Raw genomic sequence first — 19,390 nt, forward strand, 5'->3', positions numbered from 1 at the left:
TAGCAGCTTAATTAAAACATTGTTTTTCTAAATTCTTTAATATTTGTGGTATCTTTCAACTTTAAAACATTTGTAATTTGTTGTGACATTTTATTACTCTAAATAAATAATCAAATATATATCTCATAATTTTGTCTCTTTTTTTTCTTAAAAGGGGCTTTCTAAATTTTATAAATCTTAGACTCCACAAAACCTAGAAATATTCTTGTTGCTACTAGCTGATTTTTAAAATAAAATCTGAAACCTAATTAGATCACTCTAATTTTGTATGACTCTCCTTGCTCCAAAATAAAGTCCCGAATCCTGACAGTGGCCTGGCTCCCCCGTCCCACTTGCCGTTACACTCCAGCCAGCAGGATGCCTTTTCACAGTTCCCCCAGGCCCACACCTTCCTTCAGGGAAGCTACTACCCCTGCCTTGACCGATTCTTACCTCCAGTTGCTGTCTGGCAGGTGTATGGTTGCTTTTCAGATATTGGAGTTCACATTAAATCCTGTGCTCTCAGCACATCGGCCACCCTCATCTACACAAGGCCGTGTCAAAATGCAGACTGGGATTCAGTGGGGCTGGGGGCGGCCCCGTGGTGCTGCACTTCTACTAAGCTCCCAGGCTGTGTTAGACCGAATTCTTGGGACTCTAAAAGCCCTGTGTTGAATCCAACCCTGAAGTGATGGTGTGAGGAAGTGGACACCGTGGTAGGCAACAAGGTCACAAGGGAAAGACCTTTATGGATGGAATCAGTGCCCTTATTAAAATAAAATAAAATAAAATAAAATAAAATAAAATAAAATAAAATAAAATAAATCAGAAGCCTGCATTGTGGCATACCAGGTAAAGCCACTGCCTGCAAAGTTGGCATCCCATACAGGTACCAGATGGATTCCCGGCTGCTCCAGCTCCAATCCAGCTCTTTGCTCTCGTGCATGGGAAAGCAGTGGAGGATGGCCCAAGTGCTTGGACCCCTGCACCACATGGGAGACCTGGAAGAAGCTCCTGGCTCCTAGCTTCCACCTGGCCCAGTCCTGGCTGTTATAGCCATCTGGGGAGTGAACCAGCAGATGGAAGCCAGCACTTTGATGTAGAACTTTCCAAAACTGTGCAGAACTGTGAGAAATAGAATCCTATTGTTTCCAGGCCACACAGTGTTGGCTATTCTGTGACAGCAGCTTGAATGGGCTAAGACATTAGGAAGAGGGTGCTGCCCACCCAGAGACACATTTTCAGCAGCCAGACCCTGGGCTTGTGAGGTCCCCCTCTGGCCCACCCAGTGTTTCTCTTCTGTGCCACGTGTGAAGCACCTTCTCTGAGTGCTCATGCATTGTGTCTTCCCCTCAACCAGGGGGCACCTGGAAAAGTTTAGAGGCATTTCTGGTTGTCACAGCTTGGTGGATGGTATGATTTAGACACCGTCAATAAGACACAAGACATCCCGCACAACAAAGAATGATCTGGCCAGATATATCAAGTGTCAAGGTTGGAAAACCCAGCCTTGTACCTGAGGGTAAGCTTTAGAACGTCTTGTCTTCTGTTTTGTTCTCAAAACCCGGCAGAGCACCGGCTTACAGTGGGGAACAGCCACAGAGGTCCTGTGCACTCTCCTCCATTCTCCATCCCAGGCTCACCTGTGTCCGTATTCTGTACGTTTCCTCCCACCTTGACAGCTGGGAGGTAGGAGAAGAGTCCCTCCCAACACAACCGTCTGACTGAGAAAAAAAATGCTTGTGTATTTGAGAGAGAGAGAGAGAGGGTGCTCCCATCCACTGGCTCCCTCTCTGAATGTCTGCATCAGTTGAGAGAACAGATGTGAAGCTAGGAGCTGGATACTCAGTCTAGGTCTGCCATGTGGGTGGCAGAGACCCAACCTTTTGAGGTGTCATCAGCCACCACCTCCCAGGGTGTGTGTGAGCAAGAGGGCGGAGCTGGGAACAGAGCTGGGAATCAAAGCCACCCACCCTAGATTGCAGCTTAACAGCTAGGCCAAGTGCCCACCTACAGAGAAAAAAACTTAAAACAAACAAATAGTAAGACGGGAGATAAAGCACAGGGAGTTTATGACTGCTCTAGATTGTTAGTAGTCATTCAAATGGCATTTTAAATTTTTGTTTATTTATTTGAGAGGCAGGGAGACAAAGATAATGAGAGACAGAAAGCTCCCATCTGCTGATTCACTTTCCAGATGCCCACAGTTGCTGGTCTGGGGCTGAAGCCAGGAGCCAAGAACTCAATCCAGGTCTCCCACAGGGGTGGCAGGAACTCAGTCACTTGAACCATCACCTGCATCTGGATTATCAGGACTGCAATATGAGATACAGATGTCTTAACCTCTAGGCTCAGTGCCTACCCCAGGATTCAATGATTTATTGGTGGGTCATTAATGAGTAAGTCTTGCAATCCAGAGCACAAAGTTGTAGCCACAAAGGGATTGCAAACACTGCCCGTGGGAATGATAGCAAAGGCTGAATCTGCTCTGTGCCGCAACACCGCCAAGGACAGAAACCAGAAACAGCAAGGCCACCGATTTCTTCTGACTCTCCTTCGTCACTAAGACTGGTCAGCCGGGGACATAGTAAAGCAAGCAGATAAAATAAATCTCCTTTTTTTCTATCTAGAAAGCAGTGGGAACTGAACAGTATGGCAGGCTGGACCTCAAGACTATTGGTGGCCTTTCCTTTTGGTGGTTTGGTCTTAGGCAAACTACCTACTTGTGTGATACAAGAGATGGCAAATGGCCAAATGGAAAGCCACAGTGTCAGAAATTCCTACCATTTAGAGGCTGGCACTGTGGTGCGGCGGGTTAAGCCATTGCTTGCAACTCCGACATCCCATAGGGGCACCGGTTTGAGTCCCAGCTGCTCCACTTCCCATCCAGCTCCTTGCTCATGCACCTGGGAAAGCAGCAGAGGATGGCCCAAGCGCTTAGGCCTCTGCACTCCGCTGGGAGATCAGGAAGAAATTCTCAGCTCCTGGCTTCTGTCTGGCCCGGCCCTGGCCATTGTGGGGAAGTGAACCAGCAAATGGAAGATTCTCCTTCTCTCTCTCTGTAAATCTGATTTTCAAATAAATTAATCTTTTTTTAACTTTTATTTAATGAATATAAATTTCCAAAGTACAGCTTATGGATTACAATGGTTTCCCCACCATAACTTCCCTCCCACCCGCAACCCTCCCCTCTCCCTTTCCCTCCCCACTTCCATTCACATCAAGATTCATTTTCAATTCTCTTTATATACAGAAGATCAGTTTAGCATATATTAAGTAAAGATTTCAACAGTTTGCACCCACATAGAAACACAAAGTGAAAAATACTGTTTGAGTGCTAGTTATAGCATTAAATAACACTGTACAGCACATTAAGGACAGAGATCCTACATGAGGAGTAAGTGCACAGTGACTCCTGTTGTTGACTTAACAAATTGGCACTCTTGTTTATGGCATCAGTAATCACCCTAGGCTCTTGTCATGAGTTGCCAAGGCTATGGAAGCCTTTTGAGTTCACCGACTCTGATCATATTTAGACAAGGTCGTAGTCAAAGTGGAAGTTCTCTCCTCCCTTCAGAGAAAGGTACCTCCTTCTTTGATGACCTGTTCTTTTCACTGGGATCTCACTCACAGAGATCTTTTATTTATTTATTTATTTATTTATTTATTTATTTATTTATTTTTTGCCAGAGTGTCTTGGCTTTCCATGCCTGAAATACTCTCATGGGCTTTTCAGCCAGATCCGTATGCCTTAAGGGCTGATTCTGAGGCCAGAGTGCTGTTTAGGACATCTGCCATTCTATGGGTCTGCTGTGTATCTCACTTCCGATGTTGGATCGTTCTCTCCCTTTTTTATTCTATCAGCTAGTATTTGCAGACACTAGTCTTGTTTATGTGCTCCCTTTGGCTCTTAGTCCTATCATTATGGATAAAGAAATTATGGGACATGTACTCCATAGAATACTATACAGCAGTCAAAAACAATGAAACCCGGTCATTTGCAACAAGATGGAGGAATTTGGAAAACATCATGCTGAGTGAATTAAGCCAGTCCCAAAGGGACAAATATCATATGTTCTCCCTGATCGGTGACAACTAACTGAGCACCAAAGGGGAAATTTGTTGAAGTGAAATTGACACTATGAGAAACAGTGACTTGATCAGCTCTTGTCCTGACTGTTGATGAACAACTTAATACGTTATCCCTCTTAGTATTTTTTTGTTTGTTTGTTCTACTTAATACTTTTGGTTGAATACTGTAATCAATACACAATTCTTCTTAAGTGTTGAAACTTAACTGAAAAGTGATTGCTGTTAAATATAAGAGTGGGAATAAGAGAGGAAAGAGATGTGCAATTCGGGACATGCTCAAGCTGACTTACCTCAAATGGTAGAGTTAGAAACATACCAGGGGATTCCAATTCAATCCCATCAAGGTGGCATGTACCAATGCCATCTCACTGGTCCTGGTGATTAATTTCTGTTCACAATTGATCATAAATTAATCTTTTTTAAAAGAAATTTCTATTATTTAAATGATGAGGAAATACTGAAAGGGTGGTAAGGGTGTGGGGAAATTGGTATTCTTATCTTCTGTGGATAGAATTAAAGGAAATTTTGTTAAGTTTGAAAACATGGACGAAAAGGAAAACATTTGCTCATCCTAACAAAACTTTGGAACAAGTTAAGTGCCCTCCAGTAATAGATTGAATCAATTGAGCTACACGTGTAGCTCTGTGCATACACAGACCTGTATACTCAACAAATGTGCCCATGGGAATACAAAGAAATTGGTAACTCACATAACAGAGCCTCAGTGGAACCCAATCCCTGGGTAACCAGGCAAAAGAAACATTTCAGCGTTGTCTTTCAGACCCACAAGAGGAAACAGGTGTTTTCAACAAACCCAAGGATATAGCCAGCACCAGTCACCATCACAACCGGACAACTTAGCATGCACACACGTCCCTGATTTTAACACTATCATCTCTGTCCCGGGAAGAATCTGACTCTTACTACCAGAACACATGATGTGTGTCCAAGCATGTTTCTAGGCTGCACCTGCGTGATATCAACTGCTTGCCCTCTCGTATATCCATTTCCCCTAAGATAAAAGATACGTCTCCCCTTTGCTCAGGCAATCATGTCTTTGGAAATGCTTCCCTTTGAGCTCCTTATCTCCTGCAAATGAATTACCTTGCACAACAACTCCTTCTAACAGAGGTCTTAATTTCTTCTTACTGAGAGGATGACCCACAACTTGAGTGGGGACTAGAAGCATTAAAAACGTCTATAACATTTTGTTAAGTTCTTAAAAAGTGTCTTGCTGAGCTCATGTGGAGTTGATTTTATTTTGCAGAATTGTACACATGCATGTATATGGGCCCATGCTTAAAAGGAAGTCTTGAAAATGTGAGCTGTTGGGGCCAGCGCTGTGGTGTAGCAGGTAAAGCCGCCGCCTGCAGTGTCAGCATCCCATATGGGTGCCGGTTCGAGTCCTGGCGGCTCCACTTCAAGCCAGCTCTCTGCTATGGCCTGGGAAACAGTAGAGGATACTTGGGCCCCTGCACCCGCATGGGAGACTTGGAAGAAACTCCAGGTTCCTGGCTTCGGATCGGCACAGCTCTGGCCATACATTGCAGCCATCTGGGGATGCAATGAATCTCTCTCTCTCTCTCTGCCTCTGCCTCTCTGTAACTGTCTTTCAAGTAAATAAATAAATCTTTTTTCAAAAAAAAAAAAAGAAAGAAAAGAAAAGGGTTAGTTAAGCCAACATATGTATTCTGCACTTCTTTAAAAAAAAAAAAAGGAAAGAAAATGTGAGCTTTAGGGAGTGCTGCGTGACGCAACTGGGGGTAATTTTTAACATTTCTCTGCAATTTCCTGTATAGTTTGAATGGTTTAGAAAGCTATAGCCCAAGTTTACAAAAGCAATAAAATCATGCTTACATAAAATCTAACATTACACCTGTTATTAATCTCCTTTCAAAAAATATTTATTTAAGCTGTCATGCCCTGGTAACGGCTTGTTCATCAGAGTGATTCATCAATATCTTGGAAAGAAGACAACAGGGGCCTAAGGGAAAGGCTGTGCTCCTGTGGCCTCGTCCCCTCGTCACACCCTGATGATGTCCAGTAATCATTTCTCTGCACCAGGTCAGATGACCTCTGACCTGTCTGCCCTCCCACGCTTCCTGTGGTCTGATCCTACACCTGCGTTCTCGGCTCATCCACCTGGCTATCCAAGCATCTAGTTTTCCTGTCTCCTCCTTCGGTGTCTCTTCCTCTTGTCATCCCCTTCCCATATCTACTGGTGCTCCCTTAGCTCTGTCACCTCCTCACAAGCCCACCTGCTCTCACGCCTACTCACTGATCCCATTCCCTTCCTGCAGTCAGAATGACCATCGCTTCTGAAATCTGCCAGTGTCCTCCACTGTACTCACACACTCCTCTCAGGGCCACAGATGTCACTCCCACTCGCCCCCTTCTGGGCTTTCTGCACATGGCAGTCCTCTCCTGGAATGTTCTTGGTCCTTTAAACCCAGTACTTCACTCGCCTAACTCCTACCCATCCCATGGTGTCTCTGCTTAGTCATCACCTCCTCTCAGAAGCCCTCCCAGCCTGCATACGTAGTCAGAAAACACACACATCTTCATGTGCTTGCATCGTACCCTGTAATCCCTAATCAAAGTACTTATCACACTGACTTGTAATTACCTGTTGATTTGTCTGAATTCCCCCACAGTGATCCTTTAGGGTAAGAACTGCATTGAATTCACTACTGTATCCCAGCACTTCGCACAATTCCTACTTTTAATAATCACTGAACAAATGTGCTACAGACACGGTTCGTTTCCATCCAAAGTCGCTTCCCACTCTGTGCAGGGTGTTGCTATACCTGGTGGAGCATCTGGAACCCCAGCTGCTTCTGCCTTCACCAGGGGAGTTAACCCGAGAAGACAGAGTAGGCAAGAGGTAAGAAGAACTGAGCATTTCCAGCTGTCACCGAGCCAATACATCAATCAGCCCTGGGTCAATCTACAACCTGACTTCTCATTATCTGATAGCATGCACCTTTGTTATTGTAGCTGTTTGCAGCAGAGTGTCCTGGTACATGAAGCCAAAATTATTATAAATGAGAAAATGAGTGACTGGACAGACTTGGTCCACTAGCATGAAAAAGCCAGCTCCCCCAGAATCAAGTCAAAGTCTTGCCCTTGAGAATTCAAAAGTGTCCTACTGTTCTTGAGAAAGTCAAGGCAATGAAACAATAAAATCTTGATTACATGGGAGTTAGCTTATTACAGTTTTCTAGATAAACTTGGCTTTAAGGTAACAGCTGTGCTTTATAAGGGACAGAATCACTGACTGGGGCCGGCACTGTGGCACAGCAGGTTAAAGCCCTGGCCTAAAGTGCCCCCATTCCATATGGGCGCCAATTCGAGTCCTGGCTGCTCCACTTCTGATCCAGCTCTCTGTTATGGCCTGGGATAGCAGTAGAAGAAGGCCCAAGTCCTTGGACCCCTGCATCCACATGGGAGACCTGGAAGAAGCTCCTGGCTCCTAGCTTCAGATTGGCGTAGCTCCAGGCGTTGCGGCCATCTGGGGAGTGAACCAGCAGATGGAAGATCTCTCTCTCTCTCTGTCTCTACCTCTCTCTGTAACTCTGTCTTTCAAATAAATAAAATAAATCTTAAAAAAAAAATCACTGATTAAGATCTTTAAAAAAAGGTTTATTTATTGAAAGGCAGAGAGAGAGAGAGAGAGAGAGAGAGAGACAGAAAGAGATCTTCCATCCACTGATTCACTCCCCAAATGCCTGCAACATCCCAGGCCTGAGCCAGGCTGAAACCAGGATCCTGGAACTCCATGTGGGTCTCTCACATGGGTGCAGGGCCCAAGCACTTGGGCTGTCCTCCACTGCTTTCCCAGGTGCATTAGCAGGGAGCCGGATTGGAAGTGGCGCAGCTGGGACTTGAACCAGTGCTCCAATATGGGATGTTGGCATTGCAGGCAGTAGTTTAACCTGTTTTGGCACACCCCCACCACTGCCCTTTAGGACTTTATTTTAAAGGTAAGAGTCTCAGAGAAGTTCCAAGGTCAATACTCAACCCACTTAACCGCCTACATTTTGGCATGCATAAGAATGACATGGAGGAGTGGGCATTTGGCTCAGCAGTTAAGATGCCTCTCTCCATATGTTTCTGAGTTCCTTATAATTCCAGCTTCCTACTAATGCTCACCCTGGGGGGCAGCAGGTGATGGCTCAAGTGCTTGAGTCCCTGTCCCCAACGTGGTAGACCCAGATGGAGTTCTAGGCTCCAGGAAATGGCCTGGCTTAGAGCTGGCTCTTGCAGGCATTTGGAGAGTAAAGCAGCAGATGGGAGAATGGGAGAAGGGAGATATTCTCTCTCTCTCTCTCTCTCTCTCTCTCAGCCTTTCAAATTAAGACATAGATATTTAAAAAAATAGGCTGGCGCCACGGCTCAATAGGCTAATCCTCCACCTGCAGCGCCAGCACACTGGGTTCTAGTACCGGTCAGGGCGCCGGATTCTGTCCTGGTTGCCCCTCTTCCAGGCCAGCTCTCTGCTGTGGCCAGGGAGTGCAGTGGAGGATGGCCCAAGTGCTTGGGCCTTGCACCTCATGGGAGACCAGGAGAAGCACCTGGCTCCTGGCTTTGGATCAGCGTGATGCGCCGGCGGCAGCGCGCTGGCTGCAGCAGCCATTGGAGGGTGAACCAACGGCAAAGGAAGACCTTTCTCTCTGTCTCTCTCTCTCACTGTCCACTCTGCCTGTCAAAAAAAAAAAAAATTACTAGGAGACTTTTTTTTTCCAAAAGATAAGTTTATTGGGGCCAGCACTGCAGCACCCATTTGAGTCTCAGCTGCTCCACTTTTTTTTAAATCCAGAAACCTTTTATTTAAGGAATACAAACTTCATGCATTTCATAAACACAACTTCAGGAACACAGTGATTCTTTCCACCGTGCCTACCCTCCCATTTGCACTCCCACCCTTGTTCCTCCTCCTTCTCCTATTCCCATTCTTATTTTTCACTAAGATCTATTTTCAATTAACTTTAAACACTATACTGAGTAAAGAGTTCAAATAATATGAAAAAAAAATTGTTCCTCAACGGTCGAGACAAGGGCTGTTCAAAGTTACCACACCTCAAAATGTAAATTTCACTTCTATAGATTACCTTTTAGGTGCTCTTTTATCACAGATCAGGGAGAACATATGGTATTTGTCCTTTTGAGACTGGTTTATTTCACTAAGTATGATGTTTTCCAGATTCATCCATTTGTTGCAAACAAAAGGATTTTATTTTTTTAACTGCTGTGTAGTATTCCACGGTGTACCTATCCCATAATTTCTTTACCCAGTCTTCAGCTGACAGGCATTTGTATTGATTCCATGCCTTAGCTGTTGTGAACTGAACTGTACTTGGAGGGAGACTTTATCGAAAAACAGGTTTCTGGGCCCCACTTCTGATAACTTAGGCTCAGTGAGACATAGAAGCCCGAACCCTGTGTTTTGGCAAGCATTCTGATGCAGTTGGCCTGCAAACCACACTTCAAAAGCAGTCTTATTTTAAAGCTTCCACTTAAACCACGAAATGGAACCACAGGAAATACATTTCACACAATAATCAAGACAGAAGATTCAAACAATGGAAAGATCCAGAAGATGGGAACCACTTCTTACAATTCAAAGAATGAGACACTGAGGCAAATCTGATCTGAGTCCCAATGTACCCATGTGCTTAAAACAACACAGATCAATAGTTCCTTGTGTTGCCACTCCTCAGGCTAGTTGTAAAAAGCAACCACTGGGGCTGGAGCTGTGACATAGTGGGTAAAACTGTCACCTACGATTCTGGCATCCCATATGGGTGCTGGTTTGAGTGCTGGCTACTCCACTTCCCATCCAGCTCGCTGCTAATGGCACAGAAAAAGCAGCAGAGGATGGCTCAAGTGTTTGGGCCCCTGCCACCTTTATGGGAGACCCAGATCAAGCTCCTGGTTCCTGGCTTCAGCCTGGCCCAGCCACAACCATTGTGGCCATCTAGGTAGTAAACCAACAGATGGAAGATCTCTGTTTCTCCCTCTCTCTCTCTCTCTCTTTCAAATAAATAAATAATTTCTCTTTAAAAATTGTCTTTTAATCCAATTTTCCACAAACTTCCTGAAATACCCTGTATGAAAAGGATTTTGCTTAATTTCTACTTAACTTCAGAAATTGCTGCCCCAAACACCCTATGCCTAAGCACTCTGATTACTTGTATTTTCATGGTCCCTCACATCTGCAAATAATATAGTTATGAGTAGGCTCCCTGTCCAAGGCCACTGCTTTGACTCCAGCAAAAATTAATGGGCTCAAGGTTACATGTCACAGGATGTCATCCATACAACCTTCTGGGTAGAAAACCAGAACTATAATGACTGAGAACAGATCGCTGGCTGCCGGGGACTGGGTTTGCGGGGAGAACACGGTTGCAAAGGGGCAGCAGGAGGAGGGAGTGTTTTGGGGGCTGGAGCTCACCTGTATTCCCACAGTCTCAGCTGTGCCAAGAATCCTTTTATGCATTAAAGCTCACAAACTGTACACAAAGATGAGCAGTTTGACTAATTGAAAAAAAGGAAATAAGTGAAAGGGCCCAACTCAAGGTGATTGTTTACTTGCCAGATAATCGCAGTCCCCAGGCTGGGGTTTGTGGAGAGAAGACGCAGGAATACGAGGACGGTAGGCAGGGAGAACAGGCACCGGGGTACAGCTCTCAGCACCTCTCCCTTCCTTTCCTTTTCTGACAGTCATTTCCGAAAAATCAGCTTTATCCAATTTGGGAGGACTTCCGTCTCTTCCTAGGTGTAAAACTATTCTAATTAACCAGTAATTAACTATCACTGGTTAATGATCAGCTATTCTAATTAGCCAATAATTTCCATCATTTCTCCTGCAAGATACTCAATTCTTCCATTAACTTTCAGGTTGAACTTGACTTTTTCAATGACCTCATTCGCCAGAAATACTCAGACGGTGAAGCTTCTGAGAGCAAAGCCTCTCAGCTGCAACATCTGAGCGCGGCCTGGCCCCAGGACAGGCCTTTTCCACACGGGCTCTCCTCTTTAGACTTCGGCAGCCCCCTCTCGCCTGGAGCTCCCACAGAGATAAGGCAAAGGCAATTTGCAACTGTACATTCTCTAGCAGTGGCTTTGAAAATGTAACTGAAGCAGGTAAAATTATTACTATACATACTTATTTAATTCAATATATCAAAATATTGTCATTTCAACATTAAATGAATATTATTCATGAGCTACTCTGCATTTGCTTTTTCATACTAACTCCTTGCAATCCATTTCTCAAGGCAGGGAAGTCTCATCCAAATGAGACTAGCCCAAAGGCTAGCCACATACCAGGGACCACCAGCAGCTGCTGTGTAAGATGGTATGGACCTAGATGATTCCTTGTTGAGCCCAATGCAAACAGCCTCTCATTCTTTGGACTTTGCTACTGGGCGTTTGGGCCTCTGCCTACACTCATCCATGGATCAACAAACACTGGCATGTCTACAGCACTCCAAGCCCTGTGCTAGGGCTCGAGATACAACCGTGAACACCAGGTCACTCAACCTCACCCTGCCTGTGGGGCTGAGACTCAGAAGGAGACAACTGTAAAACAACGTGAAAGAACCGCGCCATAGATGCCTGGTTTCAAGAGCTACCCGAGGGGGAGGGAGGTCTCTGAAGGGCAGTATTCGAGGTGGCCCTGAGCAGCCCTCCAGGATGAGTAATGTTAGTTCTAAGCGGCCGGGGAAGGTCCTGAAACCAGGGGCGGAGGAGCCCAGGGAACCTCCTACGGGTGCCCATCAGGGCGAAGGTGAACAAGGAGAGAACCGGCAAGGTAAACAGGGCCAGAGCTCAACTTCTACAATTAAACTACTGGGAAACTTCCTAAAATTTCTCAGGAAATGTAAATGACGCTGCTCCCTCAGCTGCAACTGGGGCCCTCGCCTATCTAGACTGCTTGCTGCCAAGCGGGCAGGGCCATCTGCTTTGTCCACAAAGCTGCCGTGGTCCTGGGGGGGGGGGGGGGTCAGAGTGGCCGGCAGGCACCCCGGCCTTCCCTCAGGCCTCGCCACCGCCCTCAGCCGGCCCAGGGTCAGTCACAGCTTCCGTGCCGCAAACGCTTTAATATCTTTGCTTAAAATGGGTCCCCCAAACCCACCACCCACTACTGCTGTGCAGCTCAAAGGCACTCCTCAAACAGGCAAAGCCGCCCCCTCGTGCCTGGCGCGCACCTAGCGACATCTCCCGCCCGGCTGCCTGCCTCAGGGCCTGGAGCGGCCGCCCACCCTGGGAGGTAACCCGACGCATGACGGCTCCACGCCCGAGTCCAGGAGGCGCCGCCTGAGGAGAAGAGAAAGGCGCCCCCGCAGGTCCGAGGCCGGGCAGCCCGAGTTCCCGCCGCCTGCGCGCGGGTTCCCCGAGGCCCAGCCGCGCGCAACTGACCCCAACGGCACCCCGGACCCCGGCCACCCCCGCCTCGCGAGTCGGCCAGGAGAAAGGGGCGGAGCGACTCGACACTCGCAGCCAATGAAAGCAGTGGGTTCCTGGTCCGATCCCCGGCGCGGCTCGCCATTGGCCACCGCCCGGGTCTCGGCCCACCGAACCTTGGCGACCCAAGCCAATCGCGAGGCGGCGGGCGACCCGGCGGCTCCCTGCGCGGCGCACGGCGGGCGCGGAGCGGGCGGCGGTGACAGGCGGCGCGAGCTGCAACCCTCCCCGCGCGGCGCGCCGCTGCACCATGGAGCCCGCCGTGTCTCTGGCCGTGTGCGCGCTGCTCTTCCTGCTGTGGGTGCGCGTGAAGGGGCTGGAGTTCGTGCTCATCCACCAGCGCTGGGTGTTCGTGTGCCTCTTCTTACTGCCGCTGTCGCTCATCTTCGACATTTACTACTACGTGCGCGCCTGGGTGGTGTTCAAGCTCAGCAGCGCGCCGCGCCTGCACGAGCAGCGCGTGCGGGACATCCAGAAGCAGGTGAGCCGCGCGCCCTGGGCGCCGGCGTGCGCGTGCCTAGCGGTCGGCGAGGCGGCACCGCGTGTGTGGTGTGCGGTGTGCTTGCGCGGCGCAGCCAGAACCTCACGGGGGAGCTGGCGCTGGAGGGGATGGGGGCGAACGTGTGATGGGGGCCAGAAAAGGCACAGGCGTTGTCCCCATCTTTATGGACTGCCCGCTGTGTGCAGGACGTGAGCGGGGACCTGGAGGGACGGAGAGAGAGAGGGGAAGGGAACACAGCACCCAACTAACTCTCTCCAGATCCAGGATTTCTGAGGAGGAAAGGCTTCCGGGAGGTGGAGCCCGGAAGTGGGGGAGATGACTGGGGAAAGGTGTGTCAGGTGGAGGGACCCGGGGAGAGCCGAGCAGGGAAGGGGGAAGGGGAAGAAGGTTGGAAAGTCAGTTTGGAGCCGGGTTGGAGTTTGCAGTTTGCTTGCTTCCAGGCTTTCGGAGCAGGGGACTGAAGCGGGGAGGGAGAGGCCAGGCCCCAGGCCCCAGTGAAGAAGAGCCTGTGGTGACTGGTGGACTTCCCCCATTGCTCCGCGTCTCCCAGCACCCACAGAAACTGTTACCCTGCTGCGCCTCCCAGCAGCCCCCTCCAGGCCCCGGGCTGGCAGAGGTGTCTGGCCCCGGCAGTTTCCTGGCTCCCTCTGCCCCTCCTTATGTTCCTGTCTTCCTGGCATCAGGTTGCAGAGAGCTTCTGTTTCCTGCCGCCAGCGTCCTCGCTGTAGGTGTAGCAGGCAGGGCAGCCTCCATATTCTGTATGCTGGTGCGGGTGCAGCTGGCCGGAGTGCAGAGCTGGGGACAGAGATGCGTCTGCCGTCTCCCGTCAGCTGGGCCTGGGCTCGCTCTGGGGGGAGAATGCGGCATCTTTGAGAGCCTTGCTGTAGTCCCGCTGCAGGGCTCTGTCCACCCGCCCTCCCCACGCTCATCCTCTTCCTAAGCTCCTTCCACAAGCCGAGATTATCCACGGACCTGCTCGTCTCCTTATCAGATCCTGAGCGCCTCACGGCTGGAGGCTGTTATCTGATTCACCTCTGGTCCATGAGGCTTGGCACAAAGGAGCCTGGTGAATGTTTATTCAGCTAAACTGAAGGACTCAGCAGGACGGGCTGGCCTGGTCAGCCACTGCCCTGGGTCTGCCATGTGCCCTTGATGTCCATTATTTGTAATTCTTACAGCAACCCTGGTAGGTGTTATACCTGTTCTACAATGGGAAAACTTAGGTTTGCGCGGGCAGTCGTGCACCCAGGATGATGTAGCTAATAAACTGGACTGGAGCTCCATCCGCTTGATTCCAGAGCCTGACCTCTTGACATTCTTCTCTCCCATCCTTTCCATTCCAGCCCGTGCATCTGATTCTGTGGCCTCTTGCCTGGCTTGTTGCAACAGCTGCCTGGATCGGGGCTTACCCAGTTGCCCTCTTTCTACACCATTACCCCTCCCAGACATCCCACCTTTCAGGCCTGTGCATAGCCCCAGGAGTGGTTTTTCATGGCATGGCCTCCCTGCCCAAACTCTTGATTGACTCCCATCAGAATTGAGCAGCACTCTAGACTGTGTGGCTTCCATGTTCATCTCCTGTGGCCCACTCTGCAGATTGAGCCTGGACCCCTACTCCCCTCCCTCATGCCCTGGGCTCACATTAAGACCTAGACTGCAGAGCTGAGCGAGGTGAGGCCGTATCCGTCATGGAATCCCTCCCTCAGCACCCCACCCCCGGCTTGAATAGCTCTGCCCCATGTGGCCTCTGACCAGGGAATAGCCCTTCTCCACGTGGGGCCGTTTGCCTGACCAGCTAAAGTGCCACCTCCTTCAGGCAGCCTGGCCAGTAGTTGACAGGACTCTGGGTTGCAAATAATGGAAACTCAATTCACGCTGACTTGCACAGAAAGGGGCTTTATCGACTCAGGTCCTGAAAAGTCCAGGAGTGAAGCTGGCTCGGGCATGGCTGGATTCAGGATCCCCTCCCCCTAATCTGCACCTCTGTCCATCCAATAACTATCCCCTGCCTCTGCTTTCCTTTGGGTCAACTTCATTCTCAGGGGGCTGTCTCCCTGCAGAGGCCCTAACGGTTTTTGGCTTATATCCAGGCAGCTTAGCAGCCCCAATAGAAAGAGATAGCTTCTTCTGGAACCAGTCTCATTGGCCTGACTGCATCAGAGGCCCATCAGTGACCCTGTCACTGTGACCAGAGGGAGAGGATGACTCTAGTCGTGTGACCTCCTGGGCAGGGGGAATGGCGTCAGTCTCACCTGGATCAGAGGAAGATGAGATTGTGGGAATCAGATGAAGCGGAAATGAAGGTTCACAGGTCAGAACAACAGATAGCCATGTCCCGCACCCTGTGCATCCCAGCAGGAAAGGACTACTTCCTTCTGTGTTCCTACTGGGCTTGTCATCTCCCTGGGCCATTGTCCTCTGTCCTGGTCACTCACAGGAGAGGCCTTGCAGAAGCTCTTTAAAAAAAAAAAGATTTATTTATTCATTCCAAAGTCAGAGTTTCAGAGAAAGAGAGGGAGAGGCAGAAAAAGAGAAATAGAGATCTTCATTCTACTGGTTCATTCCCCAAATGGCTGCAATGGTCAGGGCTGGGCCAGGCCGAAGCCAGGAGCCAGGAGCTTCATCTGGGACTACCACGTGGGTGCAGGGACCCATCTTTCACTGTTTTCCCAGGCACATTGGCAGGAAGCTGGATGGAAGTAGAGCAGCTGGGACTCCAACCGGCCAGCACTATAGGTGGCTGCTTTACCTTCTATGCCACAGTGCTGGCCCCCTTCTTATATATATATATATATATATATATATATATATATATATATATATATATAGTTTTTTTTTAAGATTTGTTTTATTTATTTGAAAGGCAGAGTTACTGAGAGAGAGGGAGAGGCAAAGAGACGAAGAGAGCAATCCTCCATCTACTGGTTTACTCCCCAGATGGCTGCAACAGCCAGGGCTGGGCCAGGCCGAAGCCAGGAGGCAGGAGCTTCATCTGGGTCTCCTACAAGGGTGCAGGGACCCAAATACTTGGGCTATCCTCTGCTGCTTTCCCAGGTGCATTAGCAGCGAACTGGATTGGAAGTGGAGCAGCTGGGACAAGAATCAGCATCCATATGGGATGCTGGCACTGTAGGCGGCAGCTTTACCCACTTGGCCACAGTGCTGGCCCCCTGGACACTCTTCTCCCCGTGGGCGTGACAATCTCTCCCTGCCCTTTCTCCTCCCCTTCAAAGTGATAACAAGAGCTAACATGGGGTAGTGGGCAGAATAGAAGCCTCCGTAAGTGTGAGCTATTATTCTGTGTACCATCACTACAAGCCCATCTGTTCCTCTAGGCCTGCGGTCAGACGTCCTGGCTGTGAACCTGAGCTCCGCTGTTGTGTGGCCGTGGCCAAGTTATTTGCCTCTGAGTTTCCCCACCTGCCGAAAGGGATCATGTAACCTCCTGGGGTTGATGTGAGAGTTAAGACAGTGTACCATGGGTGCCTACAACAGTGGGAACGCCCAGAAAAATGTGTTCATTTTTATAATTGCTCCTATTACCATTATAAAACTTTTGCTGAAATTCCCAATGACTATTTTCAAAACACGTTGATCTTGATCTTGTGTTTAGCTCTCTCTTTGCTTTGCCTTGTGTTGTTAACAACATGTTGGCTTCTCCAGAGCTTGGAAGGAGAGCCCTTTCCTAGTCCCCTCTCCCTGAGAGCAGGGCTGCCTGCTGCTCCGGGGACCCCAGCGGGACCTGCTCAGCCTCTGTTTCACGGTTGCAGGTGCGGGAATGGAAGGAGCAGGGCAGCAAGACCTTCATGTGCACAGGCCGCCCCGGCTGGCTCACTGTCTCGCTGCGGGTTGGGAAGTACAAGAAGACGCACAAAAACATCATGATCAACCTGATGGACATCCTGGAGGTGGACACCAAGAAACAGGTGAGAACGGCTTTAGGAGCAGAGCACTCAGCAGGGACAGGAACAAGGCCAGGGTCATCAGAGAAGGCTGGACCCACCATTGCTGTGCTCCCAAGCCTCATCACCACCAGGGGAGAGACTGGTCATGGCCCCATCTCTCAGGCAGGCAAACTGAGAGCTCGGGGGGATCTTCTGATTGTCTAGAATCCCACAGGAAGTCAGGGATGGGGACATCCCAGACAAAACCAAGAGACATAAAGGAAGCTATTTGTCTCTTCCCAGCAAGGCAGTCAACTGATTAAAAAATGGCCTTTGAAGGTGGCTGGGAGGCAAGGAATTTGGTACAAGCTCCCTGGAGATCTGCTTGTTTAAGAGCCTTAGAAATGTACACTCTTCAGCCCATCTGGTAATTCTGCCTCTTAAAACCTAGCTTAAGGACATAAGCTTACGTGTAATTACAGCTGCCCAGCAGAAGGAGGTCTATCACAGCTTTGTTTCTAATTGAAGACAGTGTTCAATAATATAGGGGTCATTACTCGTGTATCTTCTTGATGACAGGCTGTTATGTGAGACCTTGGCTGTTATTTAATTTCTCTACCTTTTTGAAAAAATTATTTATTTTATCTTATTTGAAAGAAACACAAACACAGATACACACACACACACACACAGAGAAAGAAAGAGAAGGGGAGGCATAGACAGAAGAGATCTCCCATCCCCAAATGCCCTCATTAGCCAGGGCTGGGCCAAGCTGAAGCCAGGAGTTGGGAACTCAGTCTGGGTCTCTCATGTAGGTAGCAGGGACTCACATCACCTGCTGCCTCCCAGGGTGTGCATTAGCAGGAAGCTGCAATGGAGGGCAGAGCTAGTACTTGAACCCATGCACTCTGATATGGGATGCAGGTGTCCCAAGTGGTGTCTTAACTGCTGTACCTCTTTGTACCTTTGTTCAAATAGCTTTATGGAGGCCAGCACTGTGGTGTCAGGGATAAAGCCTCTCCCTGCAGTGCCAGCATCCCATATGGGTGCCAGTTCGAGTCCTGGTTGCTCCATTTCCAATCCAATTCCTGGCTGATGCACCTGGGAAAACAGGGAATGATATCCCAAGTCCTTGAGCCCCTGCGCCCACATGGAGACCTGGAAGAAGCTCCTGGCTCCTCAGTCTGGCCCAGTTCCGGCTATTGTGGCCATTTAGGGAGTGAACCAGTGGATGGGTGATCTCTCTCTCCCTCCTTCCCTCCCTCCTTCCCGTCCTCTCTAACTCTGCCTTTCTAATAAAAATAAATAAATCCTTTTTTTAAAAAAACTAGCTTTATAGATGTATCCTTGGCAGATGACCAACAGCACGTATTTAAAGTGTGCCATCAGGTAATCTGTAACATACCTCTGTGAAGCCATTTCCACTGTCATTACGGTGAACATACCCCTCACCCCAAAAAGTGTCTTCATGCCTCTCGTAATCCCTCCTCAAACCCCCCTTGTTTCCTCCCCCCACATCTTGAGGCCAGCAGTGATCTGCTTCCTGTCACTGTGAGTTAGTTTGTATTCAGTTTTCCAAACATGGAATTGTACAGTATGTCCTTCGTTTTTGTTTAGCCTTTTCAACTCCATTGGTTACTTGGGGATTTATTGAAATGTGTATCTATGGAACATCCTGTTTGCCTGTTTGCCTAATATCCTGTGGATATTACTATGTGTATATCCATGCACCTGCTGATGCACCTGCTGATAGACATTTGGGCTATTGGCAGTTTGGGGCTAATACAGGTAAAGGTGGTGGGGAACATTGGTGTGCAGCCTTCGTATGGGCATACAGTTATTTTCTTGGATACACACCTACCAGTGGAATGGCAGGATCGTATGGTAGGTGTATATTTAACTTTTTATGGAAGTGCTAAGTTGTGGTCCAAAGAGGTTGTAGCATTTTACATTCCCACCAGCAGTGTGAGTGTTTCAGTTGTTCCATTTTGTCATGAACTTGACATGATTAGTCACTTTCATAGGGGTGGTTTCAGTTTGTATTTCTCCAAGGACTAATGATGTTGGACATCTTTTTGTGGGCATATTTGTCACTTGTATACCTTTGATGAGGCCTGTTCAGGTTTTTTGCCATTTAAAGAAAAATGGAAACAAATTCTTCATTCAGTAGTTGATTTGCAAATATTTCCAATATTTTCTCCCAGTTTGTGGCTTGTCATTCTTTTTTTTTAAGATTTATTTATTTATTTATTTGAAAGTCAAAGTTATAAGGAGAGAGGGAGAAGGAGAGACAGAGAGCGAGCTCTTTGATCGTTGGTTCACTCCCCAGATGGCCACAATGGTCAGGGCAGGGCCAGGCAGAAGCCAGGAGCCAAGAGCTTCTTCCAAGTCTCCCACATGGGTGCTGGGGCTCAAGTACTTGACCTGTCCTCTGCTGATTTCCCAGGTGCATTAGCAGGGAGCT

The 19,390-nt window shown here is 48.6% G+C and overlaps 1 protein-coding gene across 1 annotated transcript in view; it reads left to right on the top strand.

Moving 5' to 3' along the window:
* The first annotated feature begins 12,671 nt into the window (after positions 1 to 12,671).
* DHCR24 (24-dehydrocholesterol reductase) overlaps positions 12,672 to 19,390 on the top strand; it is a 32,994-nt gene continuing 26,275 nt past the window's right edge. Inside the window, exons 1-2 of the mRNA XM_002715960.6 lie at positions 12,672 to 13,021; positions 16,813 to 16,968. Of these exons, the coding sequence (XP_002716006.4) occupies positions 12,791 to 13,021; positions 16,813 to 16,968 (387 nt within the window). The 5' untranslated portion in view covers positions 12,672 to 12,790. The remainder of the gene's footprint in view (positions 13,022 to 16,812; positions 16,969 to 19,390) is intronic.

This window comes from Oryctolagus cuniculus, chromosome 7 (assembly GCF_051225735.1).
Source record: "Oryctolagus cuniculus isolate XC-2025 breed Fujian yellow rabbit chromosome 7, ASM5122573v1, whole genome shotgun sequence".
NCBI lineage: Eukaryota > Metazoa > Chordata > Mammalia > Lagomorpha > Leporidae > Oryctolagus > Oryctolagus cuniculus.